Below are 26,044 nucleotides of genomic sequence, written 5' to 3'. Positions count from 1 at the left end.
TAACTATAGGTGCAACTACTTATAACTATAGGTGCACCTACTTTCACCTATAAGTGCACGTAATTTTGCCTTGTTAACATTCACTTCCCGCAAACATTCATACACCTAGGTGCACCTACTTATAACTATAGGTGCAACTACTTATAACTATAGGTGCACTTAGTATTGATGCTCAGTGTAAATTTTACTTGCACTTATAATACATTTTACTTGCACTTCGATGTTCAATTATTTACGAAAATACCACCGCATTTTTTTTTAATCCATTAGATCTGGACACGTGTCACGCGCTGATTCGTTCGCATATTCCCTCATGGGCGCTTCATTCGCACCTGAGTGCAATTATATATATATGTATATATATATATATATATATATATATATATATATATATATATATATATAAGATTTTCCCTAATAATATATATTTTATATTATATATTAGGGCATTAATTAAGTGGTGCAAGTGCACTAGGCTTATTAAGTGGTCTGGTTGGGCTGAATAACTCGAAGTTGTTAGTCCACCAAACTCTGTGCCTAATATAATCCTGGATTGATGGGATACAGGATGATTGATTAGATAGCACATTCAGTTACGGTACTCATATTGCTCAGTAGACACCAATACACCATCTAGGGTTCTGAGTCTAGTTTGAGGCAAAACATGGCTAACGGTCTACCGTTAAGAGGCAACACAACAGGAACATCAACTGTGGCTGGAGATCAACATCAATTGTGGCTGGAGATCAACACGGGCTACGCTTCCGCTCTTGTACGAGGTTAGATATCTTGTATACCATATTCAGTATAGTTAGACTATTTAGATCTAACATTTGGTATTAGAGCCTTTATAATCTTGTCTGGTTGATTGTTTTGCCTAAAAAAAAAATTAATTTATTTCATATATATTCAGTTTTTGTATACGATGTTTTGTACTGCTGGAAAATTATTAATTCTTCGTAGTATGCATTCTTGGTTTTTGGCATTAAGCACAATTTAATTCCTTTTTGTTTTTAGAATTATTTGTTGTGTTTTTTTGAATATTGGAATTCAAGAAATGGCATTGAACGATTAATTTGTTGATTTCGCCCGTTGCGAACGGTGACTACAACCAACACCATTGGGCGACGACAACAAGGAATCCGAGGAATTGGTTCTCGGAGCTGGTTCTGGTTTTTCGTTGCTGTATTTTTCGGCGACGCTCGTGGAAGACGTCGGGCGTTGGGAGGTGGTGTCCGCGGGTTGAAGTTGCAGGCGGCATCAGGACTGAGGCGAGATGGCGGTGGCGGAACTGGATTTCTCGGCGACGTCGCTGATCCATTCCTTCCTTCAGGTGACGCTAGTGACGTCAAGTCATTGCTCCTCTTCCAGTCGACGCTGTTGTGTTTTTGTCTTCATCTAGGCAGCGTCGGACGGCTACCTGGAGGTAGATAGTTGGCGGCATTTATGGATGGTCGCCGGTATCTCTTCCACTTCCGATGCGTAGCAACACCGCCGTGGGACGCTATGGGGTGGCAACTTCTTCGCCTAAGTCACGTAAGACATCGATGGAGAAAGCTGGTTTGTTCATCCGGTGGCTTCCCTATTTCTTCGCTCTTCTTCGCTGGTTTTCCGTTAGAAGAAGACAGCTGGAGGGTACACTACTTTCCTATTCAAATGCAATCTATTTTTATTTACCATATATTTATTTTCCTTATTTAATTTTATACATATTAATTTTGGTATGATAATTATATTAGGTTTAATATTACTATATTAATTTGACCTTAATTAATTAAGGGTTTGCTAAGGTTCAAATCCCACTAGCTTATGTTAGTTTTAATTAGTAGTTTTATGAGGTGAGCTTGGTTATTAGCTTAATTACTAGTGTAATAGTAGTGTGATTAGTTTAACAAAGAGATGCCTAGCTTAGATGGTAATTAGGTGGTTGTTAATCCTAAGTTAGGCTAGGTTTTAAATCCCATTATTGGCTATTAATGTTTTAATAGTTTGATTAATTAGTGAAGGTTCGAATTGAATTACAGGTTCTTTGCGGTAGATTGGCGCCTAAGTTTGGCGTTGTTTTTGGATGGTTAAGCTAAGGAGGTAACCCATGCTTTACAAAACCTATTTTATACTTGCTATGATGATTCTTGATACTCTATTTGATGTTCTTGTGAGATTTGATGCATAATTTTGTGTTTATGCATGTTAGAGCTTGTATCTAGGGTTCCAAAATGCTATCTTTTAAGCTATTCATGTGTTCAAGTCATTTCGTTGTTGAATGTGAGGTTTTGGGTATTTTGGACTTGAGCATGGCCTTGTTGATATTTTTACCCGAAGGGAATTTCTCCCCTAGGTACGTGTACCCTCGGGCGAAACAGCGGGTGGCTGTCCACCCGTCGTTCCACCCGCGGGTGGTATGGTGGTGACCGGCGGGTGGAGGTCCACTCGTGGTTCCACCCGTTGGCACCTGTAAGGGGGTGTGGCAGGTGGTTGTCCACCCACCGTTCCGCCCACTGGTACTTGATGTTTTGGCCTCCATTTTGTTGAATCGTGGTGCACTTGTGTGTCTTCTTTGATGTTTCGTATGTCTAGAACGATGTCATAAGTATCCATGATAGGATTATGAGTCTTGAATCTTGCTTATGGTCCAACATTGTGATTCGTTGGATTTATGTGAAGTCATTGAGGTTCGGATGAACCGTTATGTTTCTCCTTTTGATGTACATGCTAGGACTAATGTTGTTGATGCTAGTATGTGTTATTCGTTTGTTCCTAATGAGGGTTGACAACTTGTGTTGCCAATCATGGTAATCTTTGAATTAAAGTCTATCGTTGATGTATCGTTGTTTGATGGTCGATTCATGCCTTTCATTGAAATCTATCGGTTGTATTCCTTGATGTGATCTCGTACATATGTTGTACACGTTTGTTGATACTTGATTGGGCTATTGATGAGCCCCAATCCTCTATGATGATGACTGTGTAATGTTATATGATTGGTGGACAATAATGAAAGGAGATAGACTATCACGTGATTAGTACTATTCTACATGACTATTGACACTATGAGTGTCCCCGTTTGGTGGTAAAAGTTGGCGGATGCAGGCGGGGAGCGGGTCGTTCCGGAGGAATAATGTTGTACTCGGTGTACAGGATAGCACTAGGAGGTAATGGTTGGAACTGTAATAAGGTTGGCCTGGAGAGAATGGTTGGAACAGGGCATAAGGTTGGAACTTGGTACTTGTCATTGAATGTGATTCTTGTTTCTCATGGTTTATGAGTATGATTAATGTCATTCCTTGATTGATTATTGTATGATGTATCTTGTTGTTAAGCATGTTGCTTCTGTCGTTCTTGTTGATTATTGAGTAATTTGTTGGATTGGTCTTTGATTGAGAGTGACTTCATGATGAGTCTTATGTTGTTCCTTCCTCATTTTTAAAGGAATATATATTGTATTTCAAGTCTCAAATGCTTTTCTCTATATCTATAGTATATGTTACTCAACACGTAATGGTGGGTTACTAGCTTTATTCGCTGACGGGTGCTATCCCTTATGTTTTACAGATTTTGAGTAGATCGAGAGAGCGCGCTAGATGTGAACCGAGATAGCGTAGCTTGTTTTTCTGTAGTTCTAGTTTTGTGGCCTGTGAGCCTAGACTTATGAATTGTTAGCTTATTGACGGTTTTTGTTTAGATTCTAGCCTGTGCATCTATAGTTAGATAGATGTGGCATAACATCCTCGTACTTAAATATTAGCTTCCGCTTGGTTTTATCAAATGGTTAGATTTATCTTCATGATTTAAGCTTTTAATTTTTGCTAAAATCGGGGGTGTTACAGTTATAATTTTTTAAAAAAATATATATACCATCAGTTTTCTTAGAAAACCGACATCGTATATTAGTATATATATATTTTTAAATATACGATGTCGGTTTTAAATACAATTACTTATATATAATATAGTTCTATTATATATTATATTCACTTAAAACTAATTAATAAATTACTTATTTGTAGTGGGTATTAGATGCTGATGGCGGTTTAATTTGTTCTCAAATATATGAAATTTATTGGTTTTATTCAATTGGTCTCCAACCACGTGATGCCATTAAACAGATAATGGAAACCTATGTAAATTTATAAATAATTAATAGTTATTATTGATATAGTGATGTCAAGCTAGTACTTACATAGTATATTTTATGTCTTATACTAATAGGTCTCATGTGTCAATGCAACAAGCATATTAAGTGGAAGGAAACAAAGAAGTTCACCAAAATGGACTACATGTTTGGTAAGTACTTCATACACTTTTGTAAAACAACATATATCTTATTGTTATATATATATATGTAAGATTTTCCCTAATAATATATATTATATATTATATATTAGGGCCTTAATTAAGTGGTGCAAGTTGACTAGGCTTATTAAGTGGTCTGGTTGGACTTAATAACTAGTAGTTGTTAGTCAACCAAACTCTGTGCCTAATATAACCTGGATTGATGGGATACAGGATTATGGATTAGATAGCACATTCAGTTACGGTACTCAGACCGCTCAGTAGATACCAATACACCATCTAGGGTTCTGAGTCAGGTCTGAGGCAAAACATGGCTAACGGTCTACCGTTAAGAGGTAATACTACAGGAACATCAACTATGGCTGGAGATCTACATGGCTACGCTTCCGCTATCATACGAGGTCAGGTTTCTCGTATACTGTTATTCATTATAGTTAGACTATTGTATATCTAACATTTGGTATCAGAGCCTTTTATAATCTCTGCCTGGTTGATTGTATTGCCTAAAACAATATAAAGTTGCTTTTATATACATAAGTTTTTGTATATGTTTGGTTTACAATTACATTCATCATAAATTCATCACAATATGCATATAAAATATATCTTTTGGTTAGGATATAATTGAGTAATTTAGTATGTATATTTCGAATGAATTAATTGTAATTGTTTTGTTGGACGGTTGAAATTTAATGTCGCATTCAGCAAAAATGGCAAAAATTATGTGATAGTGTCGTTGGTATTCTATCACCTTCTTCAATTCTGCCTAAGTTTTGTTTTCCGAGCTCTCGAGCGTGACTGCGAGCGGTAATCTGCATCGTTGTTATCGCGTGCGATGGGCGGCGTTGGCAGACCTGGTGTCGCGACGAGGAGAGTCGACGGAGGCGAGCTGGATTCTCCGGCGATGTCTTTGTCACTCCCCTGCTTTAGGCGACGCCGTTGTGCTCTAATCGCTGCTCCTCGATTTTGGACGGAGTCGGTCCTTCTGGTGACGACAGTGGGCAGTGCGGTGACGGTGGCGGCGTCGCGATGAGGAGAGTCGGCGGAGGAGGGCTTGGTTCCTGGCTCGCCGCTGCTCCCCTTCTTCAGGCGGCCCTCCGGCGAGTTGCTGGACTCTTCCGCTGCTAGGGCTGCTTCTGGCTGCGTGAAGAAGATGATGATGGACTTAAAGTTTGGGCCGGGTCATGCCCATTGGGGCAGGCCTGGTCCAATACTTAAAAAAAAAATTGGGCCTATATAGTTTATTTGGTCCTGTTAGCTGTTTTCTATCATCATATTTAGACTTCTTCTAGCTTAATTGTTCAATTTAGTTCCTCATTAATTTATTATTAAATTATCATTCAATTTTGGGCAAATATTAAATTTTTAATTTTTTTTTTTTAAAATGCTACTAGCTCTATTACATTGTAGTATCTGTTCTTATACTTTCTCAACCTACTGAAACACAAAGAACCAATAACACCTCCACTGAGGCTCGAACTTACAACCTTCCAAATCGAAGTCCAACCCGGATACCATTAGACCACATAGTCCTGGTAAATTTTTAATTTGCTGCTTGAATTTTAATTTAATATTGAGGTTTATATTAAATTGTCTCAAGTATTACAATTTATTAAGAAAATATGGATTAATAATATATTAATATGTAAATCCAAGGATGCTGCGTATATTTATAATCATTTTATTATTATAATTATACATTCATAATAGCATGCATTAAGGTTGGATTTAACATATTATTAATTCATAAATTCATTATCAAATATCGTTCAATTTTGGATCCTTAGGTCAATTTTAGATATTGTGACCTACTAAAGCAGCTTGTTTTGGTTTCCTCTTAATTTTGAGCACATTTTAGTTTTATGTGTCTCTGGGACTTTAGAACCTATTTTGAACAAGCTATTTGGGACCTATCTTGGGTCATTAAAGTATGGATCCCATCGATTGATATTTAAATAATAATTATAGCTCCTTTTGATTATAACATGTTTATTAAGTTTTAATTATTACTAACTACCATATTTTGGTATTCATCGTTGGTAATAATATTAAGTTTTGGGTCTATTTCAGTATTTAGACCATTTTTATTCATGTTATAATTCACTTGGGTCATTAAGGTTTATGTGCCTAATTTGAGTGATTAAGTGCTATAATTATTGTCTTGGCCTGTTTTGAGACATTAAGGATTTAAAGATTTAATTGTTATTTTGGCCATTAAAACTATAACTATTGTTTAAGTTGATTAAATTTTTAATCTATCAATAGTTTTTCAGGGCCTTAATAATAATTTTTAAGTCTTTAATTTTATGGCAAAAGCAATATAGTTGGTATATTGTCTGTATGATATAATGGTAATTTGGTTATTACCTTAACTTCAGTCTCCCTAAGTATCATAATAGTCATGATTAATTATTATGTGGTAAAATTGAGATTAAGTATTTGACATCCCTTAATTACAGTTTTGCCACTTAAATTTGGCATTATTAATTACTGTTATTAAGTTTAGGGGCTAATCTCATTTTATTACTTTCCATAATAATTATTAATGGTAATCTGCTATATTTGGTACATTGGTAAGATTACCACTTCATTTTACATGACTATTAGTGTTGGTAATTAAGTCCTACCAATAAATTTTTTTAAAATGTACCATTGGACGCTGCATCGAGTTTATTGACACCGATAGTGAAGATTGGGAGAATTCTGAAGTCTTTTCTTCTCTTGTGGATCGTCATCGTTGTTAGCGCAATGGGCAGATGCGATTTGCATCATTAAGGTTAGTCATTAATTATCTTTTATGGTTATTATTGATAATTAGTGCTACAGTTACAGTTAACTGCTAATTTGGACTAGTCACATATTTTATCTTTAGAAAATGGAAACATTAAAAGTGCATTACCATACTTTAGTTTGTCATTACTAATGTTAATAGTGATTATAATGTTACTTATTGCTATTAATAATTAGTTAATTGATGATGATATTAATATTGTTATGGTATTCAGTTATGTACCTTGAACTGTTTTTAAATAAATTTATGTGACAATACTCCAGTTCAGAAAATAATTTTCTGGACACTAATATTTTTCGGACTTTAAATTTTATTAAGTTTTCAAAATTTTTTCCGAAAACGTTCATAAAGGTTAGCGGTTTTAACCATTGTTTTTCCATATTTAGTCTCCTACATAATGTGATAATATTATTATGGCTATTTATTGTTATTTTGGTTATTTGCAATTTTGCCATTAATAATAATAATATTATCAACTGGGTTATGGAGAGTGATTTTGAATCAATTTAGTAATCTTGGAAAATTATTTTTTCTAGGCAATTGACTTTTGCCATTAATTCCATAATTCATTTAGTTTTTTGAATTATGATTGCCCATATTTGGTTAAGTATGAATAAATGAATATTTTGTTTAAATTCATATTCTTTAGTTGGTTCATACTCTTTAGATTGTTTTATGCATTCGATCACATTAAGTGCATAATATTAAGTTTAATTATGCAATTAGGGTTTATGAGATTTTAATTTACAAATGCTAGCATATCCTTTTGGTTTGATATTGTTTGAATTTGTAAATTCAGTTATTTCTCATAAATTTTATCTTTATGCATTAAAACATTTTCCCATGGGCTTACAGTTTAAAAAAATTTTAAAGTATATATTCAGTACATTATTATTCAAAATGTTGGGTCTCTTTTGGTTTGGACTCATCGGTGTTTGGATATTAAGTTTATACTTTAAAATCTCATATTGTAAATTGCTTTAAGTTATGCAATTTATTTGGAATATATGAGTTTAATGCTTAATTTTATGCATATTTGTCCACCGCATAATATCATGTTTTTAAATTATGCGATTTTATTATGCCTTTAGCAATGCATACTTTGGGATGGAATTATATTAGTTCCTATTTAAGTTGGACTTATGCATAAACTTTAGTCGCGGTAGTGCCTGAATTTAAGCATGTTTAGTCCGCTAATTTAGTTCACCATTTAAGCTTTAATCATAGGTGAACCCTACAGTTTTCTGGTGTATACCATACAGTTTACAGGTTTATACCCCAAACAGTTATACATTAAGTATATATGAATCGGTGAGGCATACTAGTTTTAATGACCATGACTTAAGAACATCTTGTGTCATTAGTCTCCTTAAATTGATACTCTATTTAAGGAATAGGTTTTCAGTGAGACTTAGTCTCTAACCACCTTTCCTTGGAGTATATTTAGATTTTTCCATCACAATCTGGTATAATCTGTTTGTCAAAATTTTAAGTATTTCTTGCCAATGTGATTTTATTTCGGTTTATTAAAGAATAGCCAAAGCATCTTTAATTTACTGAAATATCTTGAGTTTTCAATCTTGGTTAATTAAGGAATAGCTACAGCATATTCAGCTACCTAAGATTATTAAGTTTTAATCACATAAAGTTTAGGCAATGAATTGATAATTGTCTAGTGATCTTATAATTTTAATTTGGTTTGGGAATAGCCACAACATCCTTAATCTGTTAAAATTATATATTAAGCGGTTTATTTTGATCACATAAAGTTTTGGACATATCATTTGTGACTAATTGTATGTAATATGATGGAATTTAGCCCACAGGCAATTTCGTTATATTTGTATAATTAATCAGGATGAAATACTGGACTACGGTCATAATTTAGCCCACAGGCAATTATGTATCGGAATGTAGTTTAGTAGTTTTATCAGTGACGATAGAAATAAATCAATTTATTTACTTTATGGTTATTTGTAAATAATTTTCAATTCTATCATGAAGTTTAATTTTATGATGTACACTTTAGATCATATTTCTTAATTTGCCCACAGGGATTAAGAAAAAGAACATGATCTCTTAAGTTTTTTATCATAATGATAGCAATGAATCTTATTGACTAAAACTTTAGCCTACATGCAAGTTTTATGTCATTTGATTCTTCAACTCATTTGATAATGGTTTCATCATAAATATTTTTTTTTTTCAGTTGGATCTAATTGAGTAAAACTTTAGCCCACAGGCAAGTTTTATGTCTCTAGATTCTTCTGGCTCTTTAGTAATTGTGAAAAATATTATCATAAGGGTTTCTTAATTGGATTTAATAGAATTAAAACTTTAGCCCAAAGGCAAGTTTTATGTCAATAAATCCCACCACCCATTAGATAATAATTTTATCACAATTCTTAGAATTTATAAATTTAGCTCAATTATAATTCTAAGGTTCATGGTTTGCATTGGCAAAACATGTTTTCAGTCACTTCCCAAAATTTAGCCACTTCTATTAATTAATCCACGAATCTTGCTCGGTTCTTCGGATTAACTGTAGTAAGTTACGTGATTTGACATACATATTTTGGATTCCATTAATAATAAAATGTATCTTTTGAGCCAAATTCTAACTTGGTTTTGAAAGATGTATTTTGTTTATTTTAGTATGTCCAACTATGGTGGGGAAATATATCTTCATTATTTAGTTGGACTTTAATTGGAACCAAAAATTGATTATTTAGTATGTCCAACTAATGGTGGGGAATTATGTCTTCATTTGTTAGTTGGTCAATAAATCAATTATGAGTATGTATATTATTAAGTTCATTTTATTAATTTCGCTGAAGAATGTTTTAATCAGTGGGAGTGATCATTTAGAAAAAAGATCATTAAGATACTCCACTAAAGTTTTTGGATTTAATTATTTTATTCATACATTCCAAATTGGGTTGTATTTAGACAATAAGTCCAAAAGATTCCACAAGTATTAATCTTGTATTTGTTCATATAAATTCATAAGTTCAAATTATTGAACATTTGGTCGTGCAACATATTTATGAAAATGTTGTAACAATATTAAGGAATTTATTAGAACAAAAGCATTTAACTTGTGGTGCACTGTAATTTAATAAATTCTTCAGTGATTAATAGAGTCTTTAGTTTCTTCAAAATTGATCCTGGGTCATTTCGTTTGTAAGGCTCAAAACAATTTTGTGAGACATATAAGTAAGACTCATTATGTTCAGTTCATTTAAAATGAACATTGAAGTTATTTGGGAAGTTATGGTGTATGTTTAAGATTCCAAATTTATGGACTTAGACCTTTGGTTTATTGTCTAAGTTATTGGAATGTTTCTGTGACTTGACTATCTTTTGGCTATTTTTGATGAGTGGGAGTGACAGACGTGTCAACTCCAAGCTCTTAGCTGTTAGAGATAGTACTTAAAGTTAACTTATAAAGAAGTCATGGAATATAGTTAGCATTATGCTAACATTAAGAGATCTCTACTTAAGGCATGCTTATAAAGTTTTAGAGATCATACAGTGTATTCTTTTGTACAATTTGGATGCGTTTTCTCCTTCAGTTGTGCACATAATGTATTTTGAGAAACATCCCTTAAGGTACCGAGAATAAACATAGGGTTTGTTCATTAAGGAGCTAAGTTGGAGAATTAAAATGCATGTGACCATAATGGATACTACTCTGATTAAATAGAGGACATATCACTATGATTCGTGTGTTTTGTTCTTTGATGATGGTTGTGCTAGTACTTGCACCAAGTGGGAGAATGTAAGATTTTCCCTAATAATATATATTATATATTAGGGCCTTAATTAAGTGGTGCAAGTTGACTAGGCTTATTAAGTGGTCTGGTTGGACTTAATAACTAGTAGTTGTTAGTCAACCAAACTCTGTGCCTAATATAACCTGGATTGATGGGATACAGGATTATGGATTAGATAGCACATTCAGTTACGGTACTCAGACCGCTCAGTAGATACCAATACACCATCTAGGGTTCTGAGTCAGGTCTGAGGCAAAACATGGCTAACGGTCTACCGTTAAGAGGTAATACTACAGGAACATCAACTATGGCTGGAGAATGATACGAACCCGTATCAAGCCGGCACCGCTTTGAGTGGGTGCAGACTCCAAAGATGGAATTAGGGGAGGGGAAAATCAGAGAGGGAGAGGGAGAGAGAGGGAAAGAGAGGGAGAGATTTCAGAGAAGGAAGATGAGAGTAGAGAAGAAAAAGATAATAATAATTCGCATGTCTTTCCCCTTAGCATGCAGGGTGATTATATACTAAGTTACTCCTATTATGCTTAGGACTATGATTCCTAATTAATATGATATAATAATGTATTAGGACTAAACTAATGTATCCTATTACGAATAAACTTAGTCTAACAAATGTAATCAACCATCCATGCCGGTTTCCTTCGTTTTCTCCTTGGCATAGTAGCATGGGTTGTTTCTTTTCTTTCTCCCAATTCATGATTTTCACCTTCTTCTACTGTGGATATACTCGTATCACTCCCCTTCCCTTCGACGACCACCTTGTCCTCAAGGTGGAGATTCGGGTACCATCGTTCCATTTCCTCGGCAGCTTCCCAAGTGGCGTTTTCTGGACTACTATCTAACCATTGCACTAAGACTTGGCGTTGTATTTTTCCATTTTTTAGAACATTCTGTTCCCCACAGAGTGCTAGTAGAGCTGAAATTGGTGATCGGCCCACAATTTCTTCTGGTAATTGGACCTCTATATTTTCTCCAGTTCCTATGTGTTTCTTGAGTTGTGAGACATGGAATACTGAATGAATTCTTGCTTGTGGTAGTAGCTTGAGGCGGTATGCAACTTCCCATATTTTTTCCAAGATGTTGAATGGACCATAATAGCGTCGTGCTAGTTTGTTAGAGCTTCTACGTGCTACTGATATCTGTCTATATAGTTGTAGACGAAGCCAAACCTTATCTCCTACTGAAAATTTCATTTTGCTTTTTTTGGCATTGGCTTTTTTGGCCATGCGATGCTGAGCTTCCCGAAGATTGTGTTTCAGTGGCCTTATCAATCTGTCACGATCCAACAATAATTCATCTAGTGCTTGCACTGTTGGTGTGTCTTTTGTATACGGTGCTAAGGTGGGTGGTGGTCTTATATATAGTGCTTGAAATGGAGTCATTTTAATGCAGCTGTGGTAGCTTGTATTGGCGCAAAATTCTGCCCATCCCAAGTATGACGTCCAATTGGTTGGTTTGATGTGAGTAAAAGCCCTTAAGTATTGCTCTAAGCCTCGATTCATTACTTCTGTATGCCCGTCAGTCTGTGGATGGTATGATGTGCTTCTCTTCAGTGTTGTGCCACTTAGTGTGACCTTCAAAGTATGTAACTGTAATTGCTCAGCAATTTTGGGTTGCACAAAGTTGTGGGTTCTGCCACTATCTATTAAAATCTGTAACTTTCGGCCATTAACTTCTCCCAAAAGTTTAAGTGATCTGGGATTACCCGGGCCTGCCAATGAGTTTAGACTGGAAATATCTCCTGCGATTATGTCATCTTGCTCATGCACTATGGTTTCTTCTTCTAAGATTGGATCTTCTGTGGTTTGCTGTGTCAATTTTGACAATTTTCTTTGGGAATCCTCAAAACGGGACTCGCCGAACCGCTTTGTGATATTCTGTAAAAATTCCTTCCATGTAGTTAACATTCCATTCCTTTTCATCCATTGATACCACCCAGAAGCAATCCCTTCCATTGTGAATCCTGATATTCGCAATCGTTGTGTGTCGGGTGTATCATAAAAATCAAAATATTCTTGAATTCTAAATATCCAACCATGAGGGTCTGAGCCATCAAAGCGAGGTAACTCAAGTTTCATATGAAATCGTTGAGTCCCTTGGCCACTCTCCGGTTGCAAAGATGGTTGTAGATGATTATCAGGTGGAGGCCCTAAAATTCCATGTGTTTGAGGTTGCACTGCTGCATTTTTATTTGTTGTTACCATCGTTTCCAACCGTGACACGGAGGTAATGAGTTGTTGAATGAGTTGGTGATTTGTAACAGTTTGTCTATCAAAATTTTTTTGAAATTCGGCAATTGCCTGCTCCCAAGGACGAGTTGTTGATGTAGATTGGTTGTCTGACATAATGAAGTAAGATTACAGTTTTGAGTGTGTAAAAGAACAAGAAAGATGAGTTCGATGCAATGAAAGCACCAATTGATACGAACCCGTATCAAGCCGGCACCGCTTTGAGTGGGTGCAGACTCCAAAGATGGAATTAGGGGAGGGGAAAATCAGAGAGGGAGAGGGAGAGAGAGGGAAAGAAAGGGAGAGATTTCAGAGAAGGAAGATGAGAGTAGAGAAGAAAAAGATAATAATAATTCGCATGTCTTTCCCCCTAGCATGCAGGGTGATTATATACTAAGTTACTCCTATTATGCTTAGGACTATGATTCCTAATTAATATGATATAATAATGTATTAGGACTAAACTAATGTATCCTATTACGAATAAACTTAGTCTAACAAATGTAATCAACCATCCATGCCGGTTTCCTTCGTTTTCTCCTTGGCATAGTAGCATGGGTTGTTTCTTTTCTTTCTCCCAATTCATGATTTTCACCTTCTTCTACTGTGGATATACTCGTATCAGAGAACTACATGGCTACGCTTCCGCTATCATACGAGGTCAGGTTTCTCGTATACTGTTATTCATTATAGTTAGACTATTGTATATCTAACATTTGGTATCAGAGCCTTTTATAATCTCTGCCTGGTTGATTGTATTGCCTAAAACAATATTAAGTTGCTTTTATATACATAAGTTTTTGTATATGTTTGGTTTACAATTACATTCATCATAAATTCATCAAAATATGCATATAAAATATATCTTTTGGTTAGGATATAATTGAGTAATTGAGTATGTATATTTCGAATGAATTAATTGTAATTGTTTTGTTGGACGGTTGAAATTTAATGTCGCATTCAGCAAAAATGGCAAAAATTATGTGATAGTGTCGTTGGTATTCTATCACCTTCTTCAATTCTGCCTAAGTTTTGTTTTTCGAGCTCTCGAGCGTGACTGCGAGCGGTAATCTGCATCGTTGTTATCGCGTGCGATGGGCGGCGTTGGCAGACCTGGTGTCGCGACGAGGAGAGCCGACGGAGGCGAGCTGGATTCTCCAGCGATGTCTTTGTCACTCCCCTGCTTTAGGCGATGCCGTTGTGCTGCAATCGCTGCTCCTCGATTTTGGACGGAGTCGGTCCTTCTGGTGACGACAGTGGGCAGTGCGGTGACGGTGGCGGAATGAGGATCAAATGAGGTCATGTTTCCACATGAGGATTGTGGACGAATATTGACCCTTGATTTTAGTGTGATTTATGGCTCTAGTTTTTTGTTTTATTTTTGGGATGATTTTTTGAGTTATTGCCGTCACTTTATGTTAGGGGCTGTTTAGTCTTTGCATTTTTTCCCCTTATTTGTTTATTTATTTTTGGTCGATCTGCATGTTTTTTGCTGGCTTAAATAAGGTAATTAAGGACACTACTGATTCCAATTGTGATTCATCGTGTATCTTTATATATTCTGAGTCTTTTTCATTGATTTCATTGTTGTTTCTTTGTGTTTTGACAAGGATTACTGCCTCTTCATTTTTTAGTCTTCGGTTTTCATTCGATTTTTGCTATGGATTCTCCAGGTGTGTAGTGTACCCGTCTAGTGGTAAGAAACAACTGTTTGAATCGTTTTGTGGTACTTCGCCCGATGACCAAGGTGATATTCATCCTCATCCTCTCTCTAATAACAAGGATTGTGGCAAACGTTTCAAAAGTACTAGGGAGTTAGCTGTCAAGAAGTCTAGACGTCGTCAACGACAATGTCAAACATTTGAAAAGTATGGCCATAATAGTCGTACCTGCCCGATGCGCAATGAAAAAATATGAGCAAAGGGTCACAATGGACTTTTAATTTTATTTTAGTTTAAAGACACTTCTATATGTTTTAATTCTCCATGCACTTGCTTATGTTCTGCATTTTCGTGTGGTATTAAAATATTGGATGTGTTTTTTTATGTTAAAGTTTATTGAAAATTGAAATAGACGAAACCAAATTTATCCGATGCGTTGTGTTTACAATTTCTCCCATGCTTGTGTTTTACAATTTCTCCATGCGTTGTGTCTACTCTCGTCGTTTCCTTTGTTATTAAGATAATGATTTAGAATGCGCCTTGTGGTATTCTTTATCTTTTTATTTTTCGTTAAATTCTCTTTTTGCGCACTGCATACGTTTGTCGCACAAACAGTTGCTGGATAGGTACTCAAACTTGCACAATGGCATACTCTATAATTGCACACCATGCTGCACCCTGAATTTTAGGGAAACACATCCTGGTCTAATACTCTATTGGTATGTTTTTATATTAAAACTGCATTTACATAATTACTTAGGTTGCACATATTGTTCTCTCTAAATCGTTAAGATTTGCAATGCTTATTAATTAATCGTTGCACAACTTCTTAACAGTTTAATTACCATTTAGCCAACCTTTGATCACTATCAACTACACTTAAAATTACATTAGTACAAACATCGTCGTTGCACATACCGGGTCTGGGGGATATGTCGTATTTGCACACTGTCCTACACCATCGATGCACGAATCCTAAATATTGAATATCCATTCATCGTTAACAAAATTTCAATTTTAGCAAATTTGAATTTGTATTAAGCCTCAATCATTATCCGCATGTTTTTGTGTGTAGTTTTGCCACTGTCTTTCAGTAACAGTAATGCTAAAACTGTTTAAGCTCAAATAAATTAATGCACATTAAATTGAATAAATAGAAACCTCCTTGTTGCACAAGTCTACTAGAAATTTATCTTTGGTTGCACATTAGACTACTTCATTGATTAATTACTTCTAAAGCATGACTAAGCATTTCGCGAAACTTTAACAAAAAAATAGTTACTAGCAATTTTAAATTGTCTAGTAGTATGGTACTTTACGTTCGTCGTGCCTCTTGAAGTCATCAAAAACTAATGTCGAAATTCGCATCAAACCGCTTAACTCTCTTCTATTGCACCACATCATCATTGCAATCATTTTCAGCTGTTATGGTAAGTTGGTAACTACGTAGTCTACATCTGTTGTGTGAATTCTCCATCCTCAAATATTGGTGAGCTTGTGAGGTTTTTACCGTGATGCTCATTACACTCGCTCAGTAGGATGTCCTTCATGTACTTCATTCTCAATGCTTCTATTGTGGATTTGTCTCCTTTGCTTAGGCCGCACTCCCAACTCGTAGCTCGCTCTCCAATGAACATCTCCATGTGCCTCACTGCAAACACTCCACTATCCAAATTTTCATTTACGTCCCTCCTTCGCATTTGCATTCTTTTTTGTTCCATCTTCAGTATTTCTGCTCCCCTTTTATGGTCTTTCATATCATCTATGAAACAACCCGGCATGTCTTTATGATTTCATAAGATATTTGTAGTAAAAAACTCAAGGCCATCTCACCATATTTCATTAGGTAAAACACTAGCTGAAGTCTAATTATTTTCAAGATGCACATCAGTCACTGTATTGCACACTAAATATTATTCTAAATGCAAACTGTTTCTAAATGTCGATGCTCATTATACTATCCTTTACCATATTCTCATGTTCCAGTTTTACATCACTATACTTTTCTTACTTTTTTCCCTACGTATTTGTGCATTCTTTGTATTTGTACTATCTCACAACTAACCACTTCTCAGCCAATACAGTCTCACACTCCATCACATACAGTCCAATACTTCCACCCGTATTATGGTTCCTCTTATTCAACCAGTTTAAACATCCCTCATAAAAAGCAGAAAAAAATCTGGACTGGCGAAAAAAAATTGAAAAAAATTGAAAAAAAAAATAAACCTCCAATTTTTTTTCTTTGAATCCACCCCCTTGTTCCCACTCTCATTTTTCCGCCCTCACCCACCGGCAACACTCCAACGGAGTCCAAGCCAGTCGCGCCAATCAACACCCATGATCGGTCAGTTTTTATTCTCCAAAAAAATAAAATAAAAAAATCACACAATAGCAATGACTACAAACATGCAACTTCACAAACATTCAATCCAATTTTGCAGGCAATCGCTCAAAATAAAAAACATAATCAACAAAAATATAAAAAATTTTGCTTACGGAGTCTACTCATTGCCTCAATTGATGCACACCGTTGACTTCTTATTGGTGTTCCGTCCGCCATAGCTCCTGATTGTGTAGTCACCCCTACCTCTTCAACAAGTCGCCGCTTTGTGCGTTCGTTTTCCTCTCTAGTGATTGTGCAATGCCAATACCAACCCTAGAGTTCCGTATTTTAACTCTACGCGTAAATATCTGGAGAATTCGTTCCTTCTTTTTTTCTTTTGCACGAACAATTAATTAACTACCCTTTTACGCCTTATATTAATTATTACTACTACAGTTACTTGTCTGATTTACTGCCCTTTTAATTTCTCTACTTGTGCAATTAGCGCCATTAGATGTCCTGATCTGATGGCTGCAATTCGTCCACAGTCCTCACCTAATACCCTAACCTCACTTGAACCTCACCCTATATATATATATATATGTATAACCGTAATTGTATTGTGATTCAAATGTAGTGTGCCTTACAAAGAGGAACTACCGAATATGGCTATTATGTGATGAAATTCATGTTGAAATTAAAATTGTTTCCAACGAACTATACGAAGGAATGAATAAGGCAAATAATTTAATAAAATATCTTTCTCCTTTAAATTTTTGAGAATACTGGCTTATTTATTATTTATCTCTTTTCAACTTTGTAGAATTTTGAGAGGCAAAGAAGATTGTCCTACAACCAATTAACAAGAGATTGATGAAGTTAGAGACGCATGATCTAAGTTGCTTATTAATGAATGAGTTAAGTTTCAAATTATTATTATTAATTACTATAAATTGTAGAATTACTATTAATTTAACTTCTTTAGTTGATGGTCTAAGTTGCTTATTGAGATTAATTGTGATATTTATTAGTTTGATTAAATGATAAATTTATTATCTTGATCAATTGTAAGATTTTGAATTTCAAATTGTTGCACAATTTTGAAAATTGTTGTGAATTGTAAAATTGTATAAGTTTTAGTTGGAAATCATAAAATAAATTTAATAATTAAAAAACTATAAACGACATTGGGTTCTTAAGCAAACAACGACGTATAATAAAATTTTAAAAAATAAAAAACATAAACGACGTCAGGTTTTTATGAAAATCCAACACCTTTTTTTTTTTTTTTTTTTAACTAAATTAACACACGACGTTGGTTTTTTTGGAAGAACCAACGTCGTATGTTATTTTTAATTTTTTTTTAAATAAACGACGTTGATGTCGTTAATTTATTAAAAATTATTAAATTAATTTACAAACCAACGTCATATGTTAATTTAATTTTTTTTTTAAATAAACGACGTTGATGTCGTTAATTTATTAAAAATTGTTAAATTAATTTACAAAAACCGACGTCGTAGGTTGATTTAAAAAAAAAAAAAAATACGACGTCGATTTTTTGTAATCGACATCGTATCTTTTGCTTATTACATCTACTAGAATGGTGTTGGAAAAATTCAACATTAAATGTGTCAAAAAATTGAAGTTTTTTTTTTTTTTTTTTTTGAATGCTAACTCTATTACATTGTAGTACCTGTTTAAACATACACATACTTTCTCAACCTACACAGAATCAACAACGCCTCCACAGGTCACTACATGCCATCTGAGTACAAGGTTAAAAGTGTTATTTGTAATAATGGTATCATCATTAATTAATTGGATATAAACTTTTACCATGCCATGTTTATCAACATTCTTTATACTTGATACCATGCACCCCAAATAAAGAATAAAGGCATTGAGTTTGTCAAGATACAAACTCGATCAATGACTTTCCAAAGTTTTAAGACTTCAAAGAGGCTATTTTGCCGATCAAACCATAACCTTTTCCTAGAATAGATATACAAAAGTTAATGTAAATAAATATTGAGTTCCTTATCTCTTCCTTAACAGCTAGCCCACCCGCCCACGGCTTCCCTCACCGCTACTGAAAGCTAGCGGTGCGATTGCTACCTGCAACACCAAACGGCTTTCTTTAACGCATGAAGGAAGCCAATTCAAACACATTTCTCCATTCTAATCCTGAGAAACAAACAAAGAGCGAGCAACGTCACCCGCCATGCACGCCAAACAGCTGAGGATGCCTTCTACTACTACTACGTGATTGTTTGGCCAACTCCAATCCCTCTTCAAAACCCAACACTCTCATCATCCTCAGCCTCTGCATTGCGAGAAATCCATCCACCAAGGCGTCCTTGATCAGCTTAAATTTTTCTTTCCTTCACCCACTCTTTGTAAGAAATGGCTTCTCCATCCGCTCAAATTCAACTGGCGCAAATCCCACCCAGCAGCTCCAACACCAACCTGCGTTCCCGGTCAATAACGGTCGAGCCGGATTTGGAGCCCGGTTCATCAGTTTGTTGCAGAATCTGCCTCGAAACTGACTGCAGACAAGGTGATTGATTTGATTTAAGTAGTCTACTATGTGCAGCATTTTCCTGTCCAGTAATACTACATCTACTCCTCTCATGTCTTGATTGATTGATTAAATAAAATAAATGTTGGAGTGTTGGGAAAGGTCGGTAAAGGTAGGTCAAAGTCTAGCACCTGGATGCTGAGAAATTGTTGGACGGAGGCCAGTAAAGGACTAAGTCCAACACCGAGCATTTCGTCTCGAAAATGTGATGGCAGTTTAAAGAAATAAAATTGTGTCTTCGTGCTATAGCTTTTGACTTGAGTGGTAATAAGCACTTGATATTAACAATAACACATGACGAGGATATATTCCATGGGAGTACATCTATCATCTAGCATTTTCCTTGCTTGTCTTATGCATCCTTTTCCTCTATCCTAACGCTTCTTTTCCCTGCAGGTGATGAACTCATAGCTCCTTGCCTCTGCAAGGGCACGCAGGAGTTCATTCACAGAGAGTGCTTAGATCACTGGAGATCTGTAAAAGTGAGCAATTTCTATTCCTACATATATACATTAATTCTTGTAATTCAAGAGTTCTGATCTAATGCTTGTTTATATATTACTGTATTGCAGGAAGGTTTTGCTTTCACCCACTGCACCACATGTAAAGCAGCGTTTCGATTAGAAGTGAAAGAGGTGAAGTTTGACATTGTCACAAGAATAAAGCACAAGCTCTTTGTGGTCAGGGACTTTTTTCTTCACTTCGTGATTGCACAAATAGTAAGTATATATAATATAATGTTTTTTGTTTTTTTCCTTCTACATTTTCCTAGCTTCATCATCTCTTTGTTGTTTCATCCTAGCTAGCTAGCTTATTAGATGTACCTATGGTTCTTATGAGTTCTTATTCATGCACCTGTTTTCTTCCCAGCTAATTGCCGTGCTTGGTGGCTATGCATACATGATGGATTATAAGGGATTCATTCAAAATTTTGTTGACAAATATTTCACCTTCTTGTCTTCCCAACCTTCTATTTCCTTCTACTACAGCATGGGTAAGCATAATTTTCACCTCTAACTTTATTGATGAAAAGATGCAAAAGTACTTAGAGCATCACTAATAGTTGTAGTTAGCATCACTAATAGTTGTAGTTTTTGAAGAGTTTTTGCTGGTGTGACTAGAAAAGACAAGATGAGAATGAAGAGAAAAAACAAAATCTGTAAAGCAATATGTATAAACAGATTAACGCGCCCAGTGGGCGTGTGGAGTGCACATGCCCAGCTGGGCACATCTGTACGCCTCAAGCCCACTAGGAAGCTTCCTTGCTTTTCTGGTGGGCCCTACTTTTCCTGCAAAAATCAAGACTCTCCTGCAGCAACCAATTTTATTCTCTCTCTTCTGATCTCCCTCTCTCTTCTACATAGGCTTGCTCTCCTCAAAAATCACATAAAAAATCATTGATTGGAATGCCCTTAAGTTGAGACTAAAATAAACTTCTGCTATTTGATTATCTTTTGTGGTAGAGTTAGAGTCTCGATTCTCTCTCGTTGAAAGGTCATCGGTGTTACTGTGTTAGCAGCTTTTCTATCTAACTGTTGATGATGTAAATGAAACAGGTGCACTGGGTTTCCTTATCGTCTTGGGATGTATTTGTTTCATATCAAGTTGCCTCTGGCTTGCTAATTTGGACGGATGTATAGCCGGCGGCCAAAACTGTGTCCTGGCCATGTTTATGTGGAATTTTATACATGCTGCAACTGTCATGATATTTATCATATATGTCTTTGCTTTCTGTGGTGTTGCATATGGTTTATTTCTTGCTACCACGGTTGTACATAAGAGTTGGCACATGCACTATCAAATCCTTATCAAACGAAATCTTACCAAGGTTTAATCCTTCAACTTTGACGTGACAATAAATTTTCTTTCAATAGACATATCAAAGTCCATTTAAACAGCCCGTTATTCTTGTTTCAATTCGTTCTCTTAAATGGTGTAGGTGTACGTAGTGGTGGATCAGCATGGCCATTACACTCCGCGGACACTAGACCCCAGACATGAGCAGCACCTTCACTCTCTTAATCTTTTGTAGATCGATGAAGATATTTGAAGGCTTTAATATGATGTACATACCTTGCTTATTTCATTTGTATGCTTTTGGAGTTTTGTCCCCATTGTATATTTTAATCTTTGATATATAGTGAAATGAATTGTTTCTTCATTGTTTTTATGTTTTAACCTTATTTTGCAATACAACGTACTATTGAATACCAACTCATCATATGGTTTCCTTATTTATTCTTATCCCAAAAGGTTAAATCTCCAACTCAAGGGCTTCTTGCACCCAGCTCACCGAGCATTTGGAATGATGTAAATTATAGTGACAATGTCAAATGTCTGTGCACAAGGGAAATAAATAAAACTGGATTATACCAATGAATTGTTTTCCTTTGAAAACATATAACATCTTAATTTGTAATAAATAGAAAGATTGTGTGAAAGAAACAAAAACTAACCAACATCACCCACCACTTATGATGATGCCTTTTAATGCGAGCTTGGTCTTCAAAGGCAAACACTCTCAATCTTAGACACTGTTAATTAGGAAAATGCTCATTAAGAATGCTAACTTGTATCTTTTCCAAAATTAATTTTAAATGTTCTATTTAATGAAATAATAACAACGAGCTAGCATGGCAATACTAGCTATAAACAAGAGTAGATAGCAACCCCGACGATGCCTGCATTCTTATTTTTAATAGTATTGTTTAGATTTTTGATAATCATTTTATCATTTTTAATTTACTTAACAAATTTTTTTTCTATATATTTGACTATTATGATGAAATAGTAGTGTAGACACAGAAAATTTGAATCCAACAAATGGACTAATAAATGGTCGGTGGACCGACGTTAAGATCAAATGTTGGGCCAATTTAATTAATTGGATCATATAAATTAATTTAATTTAATTAGCCCAATTAGAATTTGATTTGGGCTATTGAATTAATTAATTAATTCGCCCAAGCCCATTTCATATTTGAATTTAAATTATAATTATAATTTAAATATAATATTAATTTTATTATATTTGAATTAGATAATTATAATTTAATTTGAATTTGAATTAGATTATACAATAATGAACCTAGACTTGATTCTGGGCAAGGTTCATTTTCTAGAATAATTAATTAATTAATTAAAGGGGGAGTTTGTTGAGGAATGTTGGTTAGGCTTCTAATATAAATAGAGCCTTCATTTTCATTCCAAAACACACTTGAAAGCTTGAAGAACTTGAAAGCTTGGACAACTTGAAGGCTTAGAGCTTGAGGGCATTGAACAACTTGAAGACTTTGAGGAGTTGAGAGCATTTGAAGAGCTTGAAGGCATTGAAGAACGTTTGAAGATTTGAAGGCATTTTTGTTGATTTTGCAGACAATTTGAATCCATTGCAGGTACTTTGGAGCTTTGCAGAATTGATTGTCTCGAAGATCTTGAAGTATTTTGAAGGCATTTGAGGACCTTAAGGCAACTTGAATCCATTGCATGTGTTTTGAAACTTTGCAGGGTTGATTACTTCTAAATTCTTGACGTTCGTTGTTGAAAGTCACGCCAATTGAATCCCGGAAGCTACGTCAATTAAATCCTGGAGGCTACGCTATTTGAATTCCGGAGGCACTTCAATAGATAACGTCAGTGAAGAATCAGAGGACTAGACAGAGATTTTATACCTGCACTTTAAATTATACACACGCTGTACACGAAATTTTGTGAATATATACAAAGTTTACGTTTTGTGTTTACAGATTTTGGCACGCCCGGTGGGAAACGACCTTATATTCAGACTACAAATTATCAAAATATATGGGCCCAAACATAATTTTGGCACGAGTTTAAACGGCCTTATATTCAGACTCCTTGGTACGAGTTTAAACGGCCTCATATCTTTCAAGGCTCCTTGGCACGAGTTGAAACGACCTTATATCTTTAAGTTGTAGTGTCGAGACTTTCTTGCACTACATACTTTCGAGTGTTATATGCGTCCAGCAGTGCGGCTGGCGGCCATTTTCTGGGTCGTCTGGTTAGCCCGCAACGAGATGGTCTGGCGGAGAATACACCGGACAGTGGAGGTGGCGCTGGACCAGATTGGAGCTCTGAGGCCTTTTGGGAAACAGCTTTGTCACGCACGACACAAGGCGAGCAACACAATTCTGACCCAGTGCAATGGGAACCACCGCCTACGAATACTCTCAAGTGTAACGTGGACGCGATAGTGTTTCATGATGGTGCGGGCTTTGGAGCTATTCTCCGTGATCACGGTGGTAGGTTCGTGGCAGCCACTAGTGGCAGAATTATAAATGAACGAGACCCTTTCATGGCGGAGGCGCTTGCGGCCAAGGAGGCTCTGACGTGGCTCAAGGATACTAGACAACGTAACATCATACTTGAATCAGATTGTCTTTTATTTTGTAACGTTTTCAATTCTCGTTTTCATGATTTTTCTTATGTTGGTTTGATTATTAAGCAATGTCTATTAATTGCTAGGGACATAGGGAACGTTACCGTTCGCCATGTCAAGAGGTCAGCGAACCAAGTGGCTCACGTGTTAGCTAGGGCAACTGGTTCTATGTCTGTCTCAGGATCGTGGGACGTTTACCCACCTACATGTATTTCCCATTTGCTAAATCGTTAATGAAGTTTCTTTGTTTTGTTCAAAAACAAAAAAAATAGTTTCTGTACTTGTAAACAAATTGAAAGCACATAACATGGACACATTAATTGTTAACAGAAGGTACAAAATGCGTTAACTGCGGGTACAAAATATGTTAACTGCAAACATATTAGATGTTGGTTACATATTATGTGTCTGCAGTTAATATATCACGTACCTGCAATTATTACTTAACAGTTTATGTATATGTAGTTATTGTTATGTGACTTCAGATCACTTTGTTTACAGGTACAGTTGACTGCATGTACAAAATGTGTCACATTATTTTTGAACAAGAGTTCACAATGCAATATAAACAATCCTGATCCATGCCTCCATGGTATAACAATTGTGGCTTTACTGCTTTAGGAGGTTATGGGGGCCATTGAATTGTCTAGTGACAATGTCCCCTCTTTTCTCTATTTTCTGGAGTTAGGCTATCATTCGAAACATAGTCACTTGGAGTTGGACTGTCACTCGAAGCTCAATCATATCTATCCTCCCTTTTTTCTGGAGTTTAACTCTTGATTCGAAGAAGAGCATTTTCATACAACCTTAGGATTGTATCAAAATCTACAACGAACATGGAGGATTAGAAAAAAGGAAAATAGTCGGAGTGTGGGGGGCCCTTAGGGTTGGGGATTCAGCCTTGGGGTAAGAAAAAGGAAAATAATAAAAATAATATCTAATAAAAGTAAATATCCTTAGTAACACTCCAACACTCTCAAAGGGGTCGTTTGATTTACGAAATGTCAAATTACTTTAAGAAATGTTAAATCGTTGGGAATATTATATTATATTTTTGTGTTTGGTTAAAACTGACGTAAGCAATATAAATATGTTTTTTTGGGGGTTATCTTTTATGTTATAGTGATTATTTTATTTTAATATCCTTATCATTTTTTTTTTCAATAAACTTCAAAATTAAGGCTACGAACATTAAATATAAAACGGAATGACATGGTTAGAAGATAAGGCAATGATTTAATGGTAAAATGAATAAAAAATTTAAGGGAATCTAAGACGATTACAAAAGAGAGGTAAGGTATCACATTCCCTTCAACATGGATAAAAATATGATGTGGAGGTGAAGGTGTATTCCCTTAAAAAAATGTGATAACTTGAATCCAAACATAAAAATGTTATATGATCAAGCAAAGATAACATTTTATTGTCTTAAATAACTTGAACCAAATACCCCTCAAAGTTCCAAAACATATCGATCCAAAAATTTTTAGAGTAAGGATGGCAATGTGCCCCGTCCCTGATGGAGATCCCCGATCCCCGTCCCAAAAGAGACGGGAATAGAGAAAATTTTCGGAGAACGAGGACGGGGATGAGGAATATGTGTGATTCCCAGTCGGGAATGGGGACGGGGACGGGGGATACCCCTCCCCGCCCCGCCCCGCCCCGTCCCCATATAATATATATATATATATATATATATATATATATATATATATATATATAGGGACGGGTTCAGGTGCGGGTATAACTTCCCATGCGGTTGTGCGGTTAAATCTGAGCAGTTGATCAAATTTAGATCAACGGCTCAAATCAATGAAAATTTAAAAAAAAAAAAGCGCGTGTCTGGAACAAAGAAGTATAAGCTAAGGCATACCTTAAGTGGTAGATCTTAAGCACAAACTCACGCACATTAAGTACAAAACCCACACACATTAAGCACAACCTCATGCACATTAAGCACAAAACCCACGC

The 26,044-nt window shown here is 35.5% G+C and overlaps 1 protein-coding gene across 1 annotated transcript; it reads left to right on the top strand.

The window, feature by feature from the left end:
* Positions 1-19,499: 19,499 nt before the first annotated feature.
* LOC109166633 (E3 ubiquitin-protein ligase MARCH8-like) lies at positions 19,500-20,691 on the top strand. The gene is made up of 4 exons (XM_019315526.1): positions 19,500-19,653; positions 20,071-20,156; positions 20,247-20,393; positions 20,545-20,691. Exons 1-4 carry the CDS (start codon positions 19,500-19,502, stop codon positions 20,689-20,691), a joined length of 534 nt encoding a protein of 177 aa, XP_019171071.1.
* The last annotated feature ends 5,353 nt before the right edge of the window (positions 20,692-26,044 follow it).

The sequence above is a fragment of the Ipomoea nil genome, unplaced genomic scaffold, assembly GCF_001879475.1.
Source record: "Ipomoea nil cultivar Tokyo-kokei standard unplaced genomic scaffold, Asagao_1.1 scaffold3104, whole genome shotgun sequence".
NCBI lineage: Eukaryota > Viridiplantae > Streptophyta > Magnoliopsida > Solanales > Convolvulaceae > Ipomoea > Ipomoea nil.
Note: the sequence above shows the minus strand (reverse complement) of the source record. Positions and strands in the feature narration are given on the sequence as shown.

Coding starts and splice junctions, on each gene's coding strand:
- LOC109166633 (XM_019315526.1), top strand. CDS start 19,500: ATGGCTTCTCCATCCGCTCAAATTCAACTGGCGCAAATCCCACCCAGC. Junction 19,654..20,070: donor CGAAACTGACTGCAGACAAG/GTGATTGATTTG, acceptor TTTTCCCTGCAG/GTGATGAACTCATAGCTCCT. Junction 20,157..20,246: donor ATCACTGGAGATCTGTAAAA/GTGAGCAATTTC, acceptor ACTGTATTGCAG/GAAGGTTTTGCTTTCACCCA.